This window comes from Stomoxys calcitrans, chromosome 5, assembly GCF_963082655.1.
Source record: "Stomoxys calcitrans chromosome 5, idStoCalc2.1, whole genome shotgun sequence".
Lineage (NCBI taxonomy): Eukaryota > Metazoa > Arthropoda > Insecta > Diptera > Muscidae > Stomoxys > Stomoxys calcitrans.
Window position 1 is genome coordinate 151,218,487 of NC_081556.1, and position 17,300 is coordinate 151,235,786.

The 17,300-nt window shown below is 38.4% G+C and overlaps 2 protein-coding genes across 3 annotated transcripts; one reads left to right on the forward strand and one right to left on the reverse strand.

Moving 5' to 3' along the window:
• Positions 1–6,214: 6,214 nt before the first annotated feature.
• On the reverse strand, positions 6,215–8,022 carry LOC106091042 (pre-mRNA-splicing factor 38). Its single transcript, XM_013257443.2, has one exon. The coding sequence runs from the start codon at positions 7,772–7,774 to the stop codon at positions 6,821–6,823; it is 954 nt and encodes a 317-aa protein (XP_013112897.2). The 5' UTR covers positions 7,775–8,022; the 3' UTR covers positions 6,215–6,820.
• Positions 8,023–10,643: 2,621 nt separating this feature from the next.
• On the forward strand, positions 10,644–17,024 carry LOC106091052 (charged multivesicular body protein 4b). 2 transcript variants are annotated; one of them, XM_059370198.1, is made up of 5 exons: positions 10,644–10,726; positions 10,786–10,988; positions 11,872–12,049; positions 12,125–12,426; positions 16,332–17,024. In XM_059370198.1, the coding sequence occupies exons 2-5, from the start codon at positions 10,811–10,813 to the stop codon at positions 16,370–16,372; spliced, it is 699 nt and encodes a 232-aa protein (XP_059226181.1). In that variant the 5' UTR covers positions 10,644–10,726; positions 10,786–10,810; the 3' UTR covers positions 16,373–17,024. The 2 variants fall into 2 exon arrangements, with proteins under 2 accessions (XP_059226181.1, XP_013112911.2); XM_013257457.2 differs by having other exon boundaries at positions 10,670–10,988.
• The last annotated feature ends 276 nt before the right edge of the window (positions 17,025–17,300 follow it).

Consider the following 17,300-nt stretch of genomic DNA (forward strand, 5'->3'; position numbering starts at 1 on the left):
TAAACAAATGATTCAAAATTTTGGAAATTTCCATTTTTGACAAGTCATTCAAAGTAATGGGACATTTAAATTTGCATTATTACGAGTAATACATATATTCAAAAACTTATCGGAGTCGACAAATTGGCATTTACTTTTAAAAAATCTGGTTCAAATAATAAGGTTAAATTAGGTTTTAATAAGGATTACCACCACTGTCTTTGATGGTAAGGTTATATCAATGTCGCCTTAGAAGAAATATGGACCGATTATGTCACCAGCTCATAAACCAAACCAAACTATCGTTTTGGGGTGGGATGCATCGGTAACTTTTGTTCGGTATGTGGCTGTTCTCCACCTCAGATGACAGCCTCGCTTGTTTAATTTTATTTAACTAGTTTCATGCGTCGACTCTATGTCAATGAAACTCGCATTGGAATATTTCTTTCCTTGGCTCTGTTAGGTAAAATTGCTATTCTTTAAACAGACTTCTTGACTGCCGGTTGTAAGTACCGGATTGACCCCATGGAGTCCTTCATCGGCAAGGGCTCCCGCCTCAGTGTACAACACACTTCTACAACAACAAAATCGTTCCATTGTCGGTTTATATAACACAGTTACGTCAGACCAAAGCCTTTTGTGGGAATCGAACCAACCAGGCTAAATCGACACCCATCTCCTTCCTAACTCGAGCTAGAATTTCTTTAAGACATCTCTGTTTTTTCTCCCGTTTCGGCATGAAGGCGTTAATATTAACAAGTAAAAGCCTGCTAAGTTCGGCTGGGCCGAATCTTATATACCCTCCACCATGGATCAGATTTGTCGAGTTCTTTTTCCGGTGACTCTTTTTAGGCAAACAAAGAAAAGGATATAAGAAAAGAAAAGAATTGCTATGCTATTGGAGCTATATCAAGTTATGGTCCGATAGCCGGACCATAGCAGAAGTCATTGTGTAAAATTTCTGCCATATCGAATAAGAATTGCGCCCTCTAGGGGCTCATAAAGTAAAATATGGAGATCGTTTTATAGGGGAGCTGTATGAGGTTATAGACCGATTCAGACCATATTTGACACGTATGTTGAAGGTCATGGGAGAGATGGGAGGCGTTGTACAAAATTTCACCCAAATCAGATAATAATTGCGCCCTACAGAGGCTCAAGAAGTCAAGATCCCAGATCGGTTTATATTACAATCTTTTGCACAGTTATTGAAAGTCATAACGAAACAAGTCATGCAAAATTTCAACAAAATCGGATAGGATTTGCGCTTTCTAAAGGCTGAAGAAGTCAAGACCCCATATCGGTTTATATAACAGCTGAATCAGATTATGCACAGATTTCACGCATACTTGGCACAATTGTTGGAAATCATAACAAAACACCTCATGTATAATTTCAGCCCAATCAGATAAGAATTGCGTCCTCTAGTGGCTCAAGAAGTCAAAACCCCAGATCGGTTTATATGACAGCTATATCAGGCTATGGACCGATTTGCACCATACTTGGTGTTGAAAGTCATAACGAAATACGTCGTGCAAAATTTCAGCCAAATCGGATAGGAATTGCGCCCTGCAGTGGCTCAACAAGTCTAGATCCAAGATCGGTTTATATGGCAGCTATATCAAAACGTGGACCGATATGGTCCGACCCACACCTATAAAAAGTATTTGTGCAAAATTTCAAGCGACTAGCTTTACACCTTCCAAAGTTCGCGTGCTTTCGACAGACAGATGGACGGACATGACTAGATAGACATAAAATATCATGACGATCAAGAATATATATACATTATGGGGTCTGAGATGAATATTTCGAGGAGTTACAAACAGAATGACGAAATTCGCATACCCCCATCCTATAGTGGAGGGTATAAAAACAACCCTGAGTTGCTTCCAATTACACATTTTCTTACGAAAAAGTATTACCGCTAATCAAGAAAATTATGGTGAAAGCCCTTTATGAAGAAAATTATTCACGGATTTGTTTTTATATAGTAAAAACGAATGCACCAATAAATGGTTAGATTTGATAATTTTGAACAATAATTTGATAATTTTGAAGCCACGTAACGTTCCAAATAACATGATTCACGGGTTTCATTCACATTTTTTATTTATTATAAATTATAAGCAACAAGTGGCCGATTAACAATCACATTATTCAGCATGTATAACAACTACACATAAAATATTTATTATTCAATTGTTTCTTAGGTCTTATTCAATTGTTAGTAATTACGAATGCATCCACAGACATGTATTAAAAGTGCATTATACCACTCCATGTGATGCAGGGCACCCTTAGGTCCGCGATGTGTCACACAAGGGAAAAAAATTGGCGTGGAGATCCCCATATAGAGGTCTCTACGTCTGCGTGACGGCCACGTGACCACGCTACACTGCCCACTTCTGGTGTCTTCCTGCGACAGGAGGAATTGGGATTAACTTGGGCACACCGTTCGGCAGACCAGCGACAACAATGTTAGCCGTGTGGTCTGCTATGCGCAAGTTTTTTTTTTATTCTCTTTTGTTGTTGTTTTGATTGTCCCTCTTTGGAATGGTCAATTACTGGATTGCATTCCTACAGGCCGGGTGGAAGCCAAAGTCTAAACAACGATCATCAAGGAAACGTTTATTTTATACCCGCCACCATAGGATGAGGTTATACTAATTTTGTCATTCCGTTGGTAATACCTCAAAATATTCGTCTAAGACCCCAAAAAGTATATACATTCTTGATCGTCTCGACATTCTGAGTCGATCTAGCCATGTCCGTCCGTCTGTCGAAATCACGACAGCGGTCGAACGCGTAAAGCTAACCGCATGAAATTTTGAACAGATACTTAATACTGATTTAGGTCATTGGGTATAGCAAATGGGCAATATCGGTTCAGATTTAGATATAGTTCCCATATAAAGCTATCTTCCGATTTGACTTCTTGAGCCCCGGAATTTTTGTCCGATTTGGCTCAAATTTCTCACATAGTGTTCTGTTATGAATTTCTACAATTGTGCCAAGTACGGTTCAAATCGGTCTATAACCTGATATAGCTCCCATACAAACCAATCCCCCGATTTGATTTCTTGAACCTTTACAAGCCGCAAATTATGTCCGATTTGGCGTGTAGTGTTCTGTTACTAACTGTGCCAAATACAGTCCAAACCAGTCTTTAAACTGATATAGCTCCCATGTAAACCGGTCTTCGATCATTCTTGTTCGGTTCCATTGCATTTCCATTTAAGTTTTGGTGGTTCGACAGATGTTTGGTATGCAGAATAAAAATGTGCCCTTCAACTAAATTTATTTTGTAGGTCAGTTGAAATTGTAAATGGGCCATATCGGTCCATGTTTTGATAAAAAAAGCTGCCATATAAACAGATCTTGGATCTCGACTTCTTGGGCCACTAGGGCGCAAATCTTATCCGATTTGGCTGAAATTTTCCAAAAGGTGTTTTGTTATGATTTCCAACAACTGTGCTAAGTATGATTGAAATCGGTCTATAACCTGACATAGCTGCCATATAAACCGATCTGGGGTCTTGACTTCTTGAGCCTCTAGAATGCGCAATTCTTACCAGATTTGGAGGAAATTTTGCATGATGTGTTTCGTTTTGATTTCCAACAGCTGTGCTTAGTATGGTTAAAATCGGTCTATATCGGTCTGAAATAGCTATAATATAAACTGATATGGGATATTGACTTCTTGAGCCTCTAGAGGGCGCAATTCCCATCAGATTTGGCTGAAATTTTGTATAGCCGATTCTCCCATGAAATTCAACATTCGTATCAAATATGGTCTGAATCGGTCTATAGCCTGATACAGCTCCCCTATATTCAGAAGTCATAAGTAAACTATGATGAACGTTTTTAATCCAAACCAAATGTCTCTGTGAGACGTCAGACAGCACCGGCAACAATATGGGACTCAAATGAAAGGGATTTGGAAGTGCAGCACGAATTTGATATCCATATTTGAGTCGAAATGTCTGAGATGCCATCCCTCCTCTAGTGAGAACATTACCCTAGGGAATAACATTACCACCAGGAACCGAGAAGGCGCAAATTCTCACACAAGCTTTCCGATTCAAGTTTAAACTCAATGATAAGGGACCTTTTTTATAGCCGAGTTCGAACGGCGTCCCGCAGTGCGACACCTCTTTGCGGAAAAATTTTTAAATGAGCATGCATTGTATTGCACCTCCCAAATGTCGCCAACATTAGGAAGGAATAAACACCGCTTTGTCCGATATTCTCGCCAGGATTTGAACGGGTTCAGAGTCATAGGCTACAATGGCACGAATTCGACATCCGCATTCAGGACGAAGTGTCCACTCTAAGACAGATCTATTTTTATGTATTTCTCTCCCCGTCGGGGTTAAGAGGTGAATATTAAAAACCATCGAAGTTGCTTCTAATCAAAAATTTTCTTGCGAAAAAATATTATCGCTAAGCAAGCAAATTATGGTCAAACCCCTTAATAAAGAAAAAAAATGCACGGATTTATTATACCCTCCACCATAGGATGGGGGTATACTAATTTCGTCATTCTGTTTGTAACACCTCGAAATATGCGTCTGAGACCCCATAAAGTATATATATTCTCGATCGTCATGTCATTTTAAGTCGATCTAGCCATCTCCGTCCGCCTGTCCGTCCGTCCGTCTGTCTGTCGAAAGCACGCTAACTTTCGAAGGAGTAAAGCTAGCCGCTTGAAATTTTGCACAAATATTTTTAATTGGTGTAGGTCGGTTGGGATTGTAAATGGGCCAAATCGGTCCATGTATTGATATGGCTGCCATATAATGCGATCTTTAGTCTTGACTTCTTGAGCCTCTAGAGGGCGCAATTCTCGTTCGATTTGACTGAAATTTTGCACGTAGTGTTTTCGTATCACTTTCAACAACTATGTTAAGTATGATTCAAATCGATTCATAATGTGGTATAGCTGTCATATAAACCGATCATGGAACTTGACTTCTTGAGCCAATAGAACGCGCAATTCTCATCCGATTTGGCTGAAATTTTGCATGAGGTATTTTGTTATGACTTTTAATAACTGTGCGAAGTATGGCGCAAATCGGCACATAAATTGATATAGCTCCCATATAAACCGATCTGGGATCTTGACTTCTTGAGCCTCTAGAGGGGCCCAGAATTGGCAGAAATTTGTACAACGGCTTCTCTTATGACCTTTAACATACGTGTCTAATAAGGGCTGAATCGATCTTAAGCTTGATATGGCTTCCATATAAACCTATCTCCCGATTTTGTTTCATGAGCTCCTACAAGGCCAATTCTTATCCGAATGAACTGAAATATTACACAATGACTTCTACAATGTTCAGCAATCATTTATGATCCGAACCGGACTATAATTTGATAATGCTCCAATAGCATAACAATATATTATTGTTTGCCTAAAAAGAGATACCGCCCATAGAACTCGACGAATTCGACCCATGGTGGAGGGTATATAAGATTCGTCCCGGCCGAACTTAGTACGCTCTTACTTGTTTTTAAATAGCAAAGATGATTGCGCTTATAGAGGTGTTAACTGCAATAAATCGATGAATTCTATAATGTTCAATAAGCTGTGTTGTTGTAGCAGTGTGGTGTACAATGAGGCGGCAGCCCCTATCCAGTACGTACAACCCGCTGCCCTAGGATTGCTGTGATAATACATATTTGTCTAATCAGCTAAATTACGGTCAAAACCCTTGAAAGTTAATAACATTATTCACGGAATTCTTATTCAATTGTTAGCAATGACGAATGCATCTATATAAATGCGTTAATAGTGCACTTTATCGCTCGTTAAGGAATCTATTAAACGTTAAGAAATTTTTCGATAGTAATAAAATATAATCAGTTGTTGTTGTAGTTACATTTTCATTGTGAGGTGAGGTGAGCAAGCTCGTTTCGGTTTAAAGAACCTATCGCCGCGGCAACAGTGTGGCCATTGGTTATTTGAAGGCGCCAATATCTCGCCAATCAGCGTTATCGAGCGGGAAGTCTCAGTGAAAGCCCGGGCGGCACCGGCTCTTGCACAAATACTGAGAGCCTATGATGATGCGATATGACAAGGCGAGTTATATGCGCCTTTCAATAACCAAAGGCCACCTGTTTCCGCGGCGATCGGACCAGAAAGAGCTTGTTCATCTACAGGAGCTTGACAAGGATCACCACCTCCGCATCAAAATGTGGCTACAGCAACAAAAACAAAAAAAAAATAATGTTAAATGTTAGATTTTTGTTTTTTTTTATTTAACGTGTTCATTCAGAAGTTATAAATAAATATTATGAAAGTTTTTAATCCAATCCAAATGATGATGGTCACGTATTCCTGTTATTTTATTGTACATTCATTATTCTTTGTCGACGTTAATCAACTGCCTCAACAATGTTATCAATGACCCTTCAATATTTCCTCGGAAAATGCCTAAATTTCATTCTGTGATAAAGTTCTAAAGTACAGCCAACAACATGTATGACAACAAATGCATGACAAAAACTATTGGGTTGCCCAAAAAGTAATTGTGGATTTTTTAAAAGAAATTAAATGCATTTTTAATAAAACTTAGAATGAACTTTAAGCAAATATACTTTTTTACACTTTTTTTCTAAAGCAAGGTGAAAGTAACGCTGATAACTGACAGAAGAAAGAATGCAATTACAGAGTCACAAGCTGTGAAAAAAATTGTCAACGCCAACTATATGAAAAATCCGCAATTACTTTTTGGGCAACCCAATATATAATTAAAAATAATGTTTAAATTTTATTTTGTATTATACATTAGATTTTGTTTAATAAAAAAAAGTCGCATTAACTTAAGATTACTTTTTAGTACCTACGATCGCGACGATCTCTTTCATGGCCTCCCCCTCCGGCCCTACGATCATCACGATAGTCGTAACGACGACGGTCTTTCTCACGATCTCTCTCGTAATCGCGGTCATCATAGCGGCCACCAGTATCACCACCTCCTCTTCTATCCCTATCATCTCTTCTTCTTTCTTTATCTCTTCGCTCCCGCCTATCACGTTCTCGTTGATATTCATCCAGACTTTCGTAGTAGTCACGCGAACGGTTGCTTTGTCCAGGACCATCTCTACGTTCAGGAGAAGAGGATAAAGATTTGGAACGTTCTTTGCGCAATTTTCTCGATGATTGTGGTTTTGCATCTTGTTCAGCGGGTGGTGGTGCTTCCTCATCGCTCATAACTTCTTCATCCAAATCCTCATCCAAAGCGGAAACTTTCGGTTCCAACTCATTGTTCTCCTCCAGCACAGCACGTTTTTGCAGGCGGGGCATTATAATGTCACACACACGATCGCTACGTAGCAATTCATCAATAAATTCATCCATGTAGACAATTTCAAAGTGTCCCAACCGGTTTTGGCGACGCAATTTGCGATTGTCTATATACAATGGCTCCAAATATTTGTAGCAGTCCAATGAGCTGCCAGTGAGGCGTAAATAAAATGCTCCCAATGCTCGCACATATTTGAACTCTTCATTTTTAATAAATTCCACCACAATGTCCTTTTCCGGTTGGATTTGTAGCATTTTCAAAGTTAAACATAGGAATTGTGTCGGCTTTATATTGCCGCCAAACACTCCACCAATATAGCGCAGTTCCATGGCTTTGTCCACTAAAAGCTCAGCGGTGAGAGCAAAACATTGTTCCTTCCAGTATTTCGAATCGTAAATACGGGAGCGTATAATCTTCTCGATGAGGTACTGTGGATTCGTTCCATGTATATTTTTGGCTTCTTTCACTGTTCGATTGGCCATTATTTTAATATTTCATTACTATATTCATATGAAAGGGGAAAGAATAAAAAATGTAAACAATGCTTCAAGCTGTCAGTTGTAACATCAACAATTGTATAAGATGGTGGCATTCAAATAACAGCGTGTTGCATTTATTTCGACACAGGGTGTTTCATTTATTTCGACATGAGGCCCTGCATCAGGGCTGCCAGACTCGACAATTTTATATATTTTTGACGATTTTTTTTGCCAAAATTTGGCCTTTTGATACTTGATGGTTCTTTGATTTCAATCCCTTTACGATTTGACTGCGTTTTATTGAATTTGTCTTCATCGAGAATTTTAAGTTTTGTTGTAAATTGATTCTAATTTTTTTCAAAGAAATTTCGAACATGCGCGGAATTTGTGGCTGGAAAACTAGAAGCAATGTAACTTAGGTACCGTTTTAGACAAGCAGTGGTCTACCGCGAAGAGATGCGCCAGGTTGTTCAACCGTCAATTTATTTTGCATTCCGAAAGTGGCAGGGTTCGTGGTCACCGAGCAGAAGGACGGCAAGTCGATCAAGGCGTTTGGCCCAAGGGAATCTCTACACTAATGCTGAAGAATCTGGATCTACCTAGAGCCCAGTACCTTACAACCGTCAACCTACCTTTGAATACAGTTATAGTACCTGATGTCTGAAGGATGGGCAGAGTGATCCCGCGACTCGTACAGACCGACGCCTGGTGAATTTCCATTCGCCGAGTATCAGCATGTATTTCGGAGACTACATAGCACAACAAATACTTTACATGCCATCTCCTCAAACAATTATCGTGGCTTCAATCAGCCCAGGTCATATGATAGGACGGTCCTCGTGGCACTGGACCTATCGAAGGCATTTGACACGGTAAACCATGCCAAACTCTTTGAGGACATCGCCAATACGTCATCCAGCCAGGCCTGAAACGCGGTGTCGCGAATTATCTGCGTGGTCGCCAGTCATTTATGGAATTGAGGGATAAGAAATAGAAACACCGTAGAGTGAAACAGGCGGGATGATATCTCCGGCACTGTTTAACCTATACCTATCCTCCTCTACCATTCCACCGCCTCCAGACGGCAGAGTGATCGTATCATATCGAATGTGCGATCATGGCATCAGGTCCCCACCCCTTATTGACATCTGCGATAGGTTGAACGTCTACCTCAGTGAACTTGCCTCATATTTCGCTGCAATAAATCCGAAGATATCCCCCACAAAATCTTTAACCACATTGTTCACTACATACACGCATGAGGTGCGTAGGGAGCTAAAAGTTATGGTCGACGGAGTGACAAAATACTTGATGTCACATTTGACAGCTCTCTCAAATTCTTCTCGCATGACACAGCATATTGCGATAAAGTCAAAAGCAGAAAAAAGGGCCTCAAGTCACTTGCCGGCAGCACTTGGGGTGCATACAAAGAAACCTTGTTGACAACATACAAAGCAATTGGCCGGTCTGTGGTTAGTTATGCAGTGTGGTCCCCTCAGCTTTGTGACATGCAGTGGAATAATAAACAGATCTGTCAGAATACCGCCCTTCGAACTGCGAAGGGCTGTCCCCTCAGTTCTCACGTGAACCACTTCCATTAGGAGACAAAGATCCTACCCGAGCGATGACGTAACTACATGCTGTATAATCAATACCTTCTGGGTCTTGAAAACATGCAGATGCGGTGAATAACTACCGTGTGAATGTGGTCCGTGTGCTTCACTTTTGCAAAATCGATCCTGCAAGCATGTGTAGGGCATGTGGGGAAGATGATTAAAACCGGATGCCATGGGATTGACCCAGGATTCACTGAATAAGGTTAAGCCAAGCGATCAGCCGATATACTTTTTTTTAATATTTGGCAGTACTTGGCATTGAGTATGTCAACTTGTTCTCTTTTTACATTCATTCTTTGTTTACGTTTTCTCCTATATGATGACATTTTCAATCGTCAGATTTGACATCCTTAATGATGTTTATGGGGCTTATCCACTTTGTGTTTTTGCATGTGACCTAACCTTCTATTAGTGAATCCTGGGATTGACCATGGCATCCGGTTTTACATTTTTTTTACATTTCTTAATCGGCAAGGGCTGCCGCCTCAGTGTACAACACACTGCTTCAACAACATGATGGCCCGGCAAGAGATAGCTGTGAGCACCACACAGGCTGGAACATTGAGATCCGAACTGTGTGGCCTTGATAGCAAATCACGAGAAGCTTAACTGCGAGCTTGGGTGGCGCCGGCACTTGTACAAATACTGAGTGCCTATGATGCTCGATATGACAAAGTGAGTTTTTGGCGCCTTTAAATAACAGTTGGCCACTTTGTTCCCGCTGCTATCGGTACTTTGGACCAGAACGAACTTGCTCACCTACAGGAGCTTGACGAGGAGCATTGTCATTGCGAGGAGCTATATCATCGCACCCCCTTTCAACCTAACCTAACACAATCCTGCCATCATAATACACTTGGATTAATTGTGTTGAATTACTCATTAGCCCCAGGATTCACTGAATAAGGTTAAGCCAAGCGATCAGCCGATATACTTTTTTTTTAATATTTGGCAGTACTTGGCATTGAGGATGTCAACTTGTTCTCTTTTTACATTCATTCTTTGTTTACGTTTTCTCCTATATGATGACATTTTCAATCGTCAGATTTGACAACCTTAATGATGTTTATGGGGCCTATCCACTTTGTGTTTTGCATGTGACCTAACCTTCTATTAGTGAATCCTGCATTAGCCCAAAAGAAAGCATTTTAATATTTAACACATTTTTCATTTGAATTTTTTTTAACGAGCTTGACGGTTGTTCACGTTGAAAGCCGAATAGAGCACCAACCCCAAATGCTTTTGTCAGCTGTTTTCTTTCTTTCCTGAATTGTGGCAACCTTGAGCAAATGTCATAGTCGATGACGCACTGCTACAAAAATTAAAGAAAAATATAATTGTACGCAATAAAAAACTGCATTAAAATCCGAGTTACACAAAAACTTCATTACTATTTAGGGTAACAAAAGCAAAGGTTTGCAAGATGAGTTTCTTTGGCAAAATGTTTGGCGGCAAAAAGGAGCAGGCTCCCACCACAGGCGAGGCTATACAGAAATTGCGTGAGACAGAAAATATGCTGGTCAAAAAGCAGGAATTTCTAGAATCAAAAATTGAAGAGGAATTGAATACAGCTAGAAAAAATGCATCTAAAAACAAAAGAGGTAAGTTCCAAGTTATGTTGGAAGAAGAATCCAGGCAATAAGAGGAGGGCGCCATTGGCTAGCGCTGTCTTTCCGCATTACAGATGACTCGTGGTGTGGTGGTGGTGATAGTAAGGCTGATGCTGTTGTCACCGCTGTTGTTATTGTTACTATAATGAGTCATTATATGGGCTGTTTGTTTTTGCTACAAGCAAGAGGAGACTTTGGGCAATAGATTTATTTTTCGAAATGAGATCTCATTTATTTCTTTCGTTTGTTTCTTGTCTATGCATGGGCTCGGTCGGTCGCTCCCCCTGTTTAAAACAAACATCTTCCTGATAACGCTGCTGTTCGGTCATGTTCGGTGTACCCCCTGGCTTACCATGCATATATACTATATACATATATGTGTGTGCACACAAAAAGAACGTAATGATACTAGTTGATACACTTTAGCTACATAATAACATTTTTCCAACATTTGAGAATGATTCGATTCTATGATTGGCCAATTTTTTCTTAATTAACAATCTTAATTTTTCTTGATTATTTATCTGGTTTATATTCCCATGGGATATTTTCCCGAGTACAAATTATGATAGTTATGGAACCTTCTGTTAATGAAAGAAAATATCTTGGCCAGGAACGAATATGAATGGAGGAGGTTGAAACTCATGGTGTTTTGAAGGTGCTCGGTCTGCGCAAATGTTACATGATTTGAAATGTTTATTGCCTGCCCAACGATCATTTAATTATCCATTTTTATTGTCCCACGGCTTTTGTTTTGTTTTTTGTGTTCATTTCTCAAAATTCACCCATACAAAATTTAACTTGCCTAATTTTTCATTTTGTTGGTTTTTGCAATCTTAACTAATATATATTTTGAACATGCCATGTTTTACAGTGGCCTTACAAGCTTTAAAGAAAAAGAAACGTTTGGAGAAGCAATTGCAACAAATCGATGGCACGCTGTCAACCATTGAAATGCAACGTGAGGCATTGGAAAGTGCCAACACGAATACTGCCGTCTTGACAACTATGAAAAATGCTGCCGATGCTCTCAAGGCGGCCCATCAAAATATGTAAGACCAAATGTGCTTTAAATGGAACTGCTGATTATAAGCATTCAATGTATGTCTTTGGTTTTTTTCCCATAGGGATGTTGATAAGGTCCATGATATGATGGATGATATTGCCGAACAACAAGATGTGGCTCGTGAAATTTCCGATGCTATCTCAAATCCAGTTGCCTTCGGTGCTGACATCGATGACGAAGACTTGGAACGTGAATTAGACGAATTAGAACAAGAGAACTTCGATAGAGAAATCATTGGTGTGCCCGAACCCGCTACCACATTTCCCGAAATTCCGGACGAAGATGTTGCCGAAAAAGCCAAAGAAAAGAAAAAAGCTCCTGTTTCAACTACCACAGCCACCACAGCCGCAGAGGCAGAAGATGGTAAGTTGAAGTGAAGTGTCTTAAGTTTCGGCTAAATGAATTAGTCATAAATGGTATGTTAGCCTATGGGAAGAAATAGGTTTTGAGTAAACAATGATTTATAGTCAGTCCTAATGGAAGCGCCAACGTTAGCCATGTGAAACTTTTCCACCAAGTAACTATCATTTAGCGATTTGCCATTGGAACCTGAAAAGTGGCATTCTATTCCGCTATTAGCTATATCAAGAATCGGAAAGCAAACATTGGTGTGACAAATGCATCCCCACTGTCCTAAATGGCGTGTTCGTGGGCAAATCGATAGGTCAAGAACAACGAGGACCATCGTTTGGCACCGTTTGAGCTGGTTGATAACTTGGCTAATATGTGCAGTAATGGCGTACATAGCAGTCATCATTTTGTGTGATTTTGAGATCCATATTGATGCACAGAATATGAAAATGAACCAAGAGGAGTATCAAGCAACTGGTTTATTAGGGAGATGGTTTAATAATGGCTTCAATAGTGTAAATTTTCCAGACAAAGATAACTGTAAGAGTGCCCAGAAACATGTAATAGCTTAGACGAGGGACTTGACTTCCGGTGCTTGCAGATTGTTTTGCATCAGTGTAAAGGCCCAGCGCCTTGGACAATTTAGGGTTGCTGATACGTTTTTAACTTAAGCAATGGTGAATTTTGATGGTTGTTTATTGACTGCGAGACCATATAAGCGACGAATGACTCACCGTTTTTGCTTATGATTTTCAGGATGATCAATAAATTGACAATCAACGGCAAGTGGTTTGAAATTACCAAAAAATATAGCTGTTTAAGAAATGTTCTAGCCTTAAATAGATAAGAAGTATCGCATTACGGGTATAATGTAGACGTACGATAATAGTTAAATAATAGTTTTTAAAAAAATATTTGCCCCATCAAAGGTCAGCAATTTTACAAAGCACAAATGTTGCTGTTGTTGTTGTAGCAGTCTGTTATACACTGAAGCGGCAGCCCTCGCCGATGAAGGACTTCATCGGGTCAATCCGGTACGTAAAATCGGCTGCCTTGGGATTGACAAAGCACAAATATTCAAATGAAGATGGTTCCAAAAACTTTCGTTAGTCAAATTTCTGAAAATTAGAAAGCTCAACTCTTTCTACACAGAAAAAATAACACAAAAATTTTTTCAATTAAGAATTTAATTAAATCGGTCATTCCTTAATTGAATCCAAATTCTTTCAATTACGATCGTGATTGCCTAAATACAATTTTCAATAAAAAATTAATTGGTTCAATCATTTTTTTAATTTAATCTAAGCTATTTTTCAATTGCAATCGTAATTAAAATTTTTGTCATTTTCAATTAAAAACTTGATTGTTTCAGCTTTTCCTATCTAATTCTAAACATATTTTCGTGATTGAAATTTTTTAAATTTTCAATAACAACATAATTGATTCAATCAATTTTTTTTAGTTGAATCTGAAAAAAAAATTTATACAATATGTGATAGAAAAAATAATGGTGTTTTTTTCTTTTTATCACTCGATTCATTCACCAATTCATTGAATTCAGCACTGTTATGACTGTTCGTTTTTAAAAAGGCTAGCCGCTCAAATTTTTGATAAATACCTTCTATATATAGAAGATAAAACTTACCTAAAAACATTATTCGACTGGCTTTCTAAAATTTCTAGAAGCAATTCTAATCTTATTTATGATCAAAAGATGCATACTAATGGTATAACGGCTTCATTACCATCGAACTCATTACAACATATTCCAGATGAATGTTTTTCGGTTGGGTTCATTTCCCTCCCCCAATGTATGCAAATCAAAAATTTACTGAAAAACGATATATTAACCACTATTTGTCTATGCCGATAGCTAGACATGAACCCGCCTAGCTACTCTTTCTTTTATAATAAGGGAAACAATATTTTCTGCTGCATTTTTGGAAAAACCCCGTAGATGCTTGTTTCTAAGGAATGATTATGGAACCAAACATAAACCTCAAATTCCGGGAGATTTACGTATGTGAACCATATTGCATCGAAGTCGTGGGTGCGAAATCGTGCATATTTTCAATTAAATTTTTTATTAATCAAATTGAAAAATTAATTGGTTGTCTCGGAAATTTCAATTATTTTTTTAATTGGGTCGTTTATAATTAAAAATTTCAATTAAAACATTAATTGGCAATTTCAAAAATGTTCAATCATTTTTTTATTGAATATGCAATTTGTATACCCTCCACCATAGGATGGGGTTATACTAATTTCGTCATTCTGTTTGTAACACCTCGAAATATGCGTCTGAGACCCCATACAGTATATATATTCTTATTCTTGTCCGTCCATCCGTCCGTCTGTCTGTCGAAAGCAGGCAGGAAATTTTGCACAAATACTTTTTATTAGTGTATGTCAGTTGGGATTGTAAATGGGCCAAATCGGTCCATGTTTTGATATAGCTACCCTATAATCCGATCTTGGGTCTTGAATTCTTGAGCCTCTAGTGGGCCCAATTCTCGTCCGATTTGACTGAAGTTTTGCACGTGGTGTTTTGGTATTACTTCCAATGGTTGCGCCAAGTGTGGCGCAAATCGGTGCATAACCTGATATAGCTTCCATATAAACCGATCTAGGACCTTGAATTCTTGAGCCTCTAGTGGGCCCAATTCTCGTCCGATTTGACTGAAGTTTTGCACGTGGTGTTTTGGTATTACTTCCAATAATTGCGCCAACTGTGGCGCAAATTAGTGCATAACCTGATATAGCTGCTATATAAACCGATCTGGGATCTTGACTTCTTGAGCCTCTAGAGGGCGCAATTCTTATCCGATTTGGCAGAAATTTTGTTCCACGGCTTCTCTCATGTCTTTCAACATACTTGTCTAATATGGTCTGAATCGATCAATAGCTTGATACAGCTTCCATATAAACCTATCTCAAGATTTTGCTTCTTGAACCCCTACAAGGCGCAGATTATAGACCGATTTGGACCTCATGAAAATTGGGGCTTCCAGGGACCTAAAAAGTCAAATCCGGTGATCGGTTTATATGGAAGCTATACCAGGTTTTAGACCGATTTGGACCGCACTTGGCACATAACAGAACGCTACATGCAAATTTTCACCCATATCGGACAAAAATTGCAGCTTCCAGGGCTCAAGATGTCAAATCGGGAGATCGGTTTATATGGGAGCTATATCGAATTCTGATATAGCAATCCCCATCGACCTACATCAATATTAAGTATCTGCAAAATTTCAAGCGGGTAGCTTTAGACGCTATTGTGATTCGACAGACGGACTGACGGACGGACATGGCTAGATTGAATCAGAATGTCGAGAGGATCCAGAATATATATACATATGGGGTCGCAGATCAATATTTCAAGGTGTTAAAAACAGATTGACTAGATAAGTATACTTCCATCCTATGGTGGGTATAAAAACAAACAGCATTGACCTCGAACTTAAATATTCATCAAATTTCTGAAATTTTGTTCAACAAATTCTGACTGCACTCATTGATATGTGAGAAGTTTGCCCCTGTTCCTTAGTGGAATGTTCATGGGCAAAATTTGCAAATTTGCTGCAATAGTTTTTAACAATATAAATATTATTGGTAAAATTGAATTTTTTGTTGAATTGTACCCTTTTTTTGATAAAAAATTATTAGATTAACCAAAATCCTGTAATTCATAAGCCAAACGTTAGTTAAAAGAAAGCCTTAAACAATAATTATCTGAAACAACCTACAACTCTCGAGACACTTGCATGATTGCTTTCGATCATGGGGGGCAACTGACCCATGACATAGTGGTCTTTTCGGTAGTATTTGTCAAATTTGACATGAAAATAAATAACAAACAACATTTATTAACCAACTACTAACCATTATTTTTGTTTTAATTTTTTCATTCTCAGATGATCCTGTTATGAAACAATTATTGGCATGGGCTAACTAAACTCCTCACATCTATGGCACCTATGGTTAAATTGCTACACGAAACAAGAGAAAGAAGAAGCAACATCTAAAAGACCTTTGTCCAGGTCCCTTTGTAAACAAAGTTTTATTTTTCTATTAAGGCTATCTATCCTACCCTCATATACAAGTAATGATAACAATACTGCATATGTCTTCAAGGTAATCAATCAATAATCAAGGGCTTGGAGCGCTAGACACATATTTTACAGATAGTATTCCATCATCACATCATATCGAATTTCTTTTAAATTTGTGGTATACTATTTGGATTTCCTTTTCTCGGCTGCGAGGAATCTCCTTTATAAATATATATACATAGCTTTTGATATTGAGCATCCCTGGATAATTGTGTGCAGTTATAAAAGTAGTTTCTCACATCAGTTTTTACACCTCCTCATGAGATGGAGAGATTTGCTTTAGTCTATGTGTCCGCAATTCAATTTGTGTAGCTTTTTATTTGATTTTGTTTAGATTCAGCGCTCTTGAAAATAGGGTTATAAGATAACATTGTATTGTAATTTAAATGTATTCTAATATTTTAATCGAAGGAGAACAGAGAACACAACGTTTATACATTAATTGATGATAATAAAAAAAAAACTCACTAAATGAAATAAGAACATTTAAGAAAATTTCACATGAATTTGAATTCGATGAAAAAGAAATGAATGGTGGTTAAGATAAAAAGAAATTTATGGATATGAGAAGAAAGATCACAGATCACATGTAAGTATTTCATGTGAAACGGTTCGATTAATTTGATTCATTAATTCTTGCAAAGGTTTATTTACTGAGAATACAATGATAAATCATCTGGTTGGAATAGACGTTTCTGTTTTGGTTTATCTTATCTTGGCCAACAACTACGACAATATATTTTTATCGCTTGGTCGGCTTTGTCAGCAGAG

Bases quoted from the DNA above. Each gene is read 5' to 3' on its own strand.
- LOC106091042 (XM_013257443.2), bottom strand. From the start codon at position 7,774: ATGGCCAATCGAACAGTGAAAGAAGCCAAAAATATACATGGAACGAAT.
- LOC106091052 (XM_059370198.1), top strand. From the start codon at position 10,811: ATGAGTTTCTTTGGCAAAATGTTTGGCGGCAAAAAGGAGCAGGCTCCC. The intron at 10,989-11,871 runs GTAAGTTCCAAG...CATGTTTTACAG, and splicing joins TGCATCTAAAAACAAAAGAG to TGGCCTTACAAGCTTTAAAG. The intron at 12,427-16,331 runs GTAAGTTGAAGT...TTTCATTCTCAG, and splicing joins AGCCGCAGAGGCAGAAGATG to ATGATCCTGTTATGAAACAA.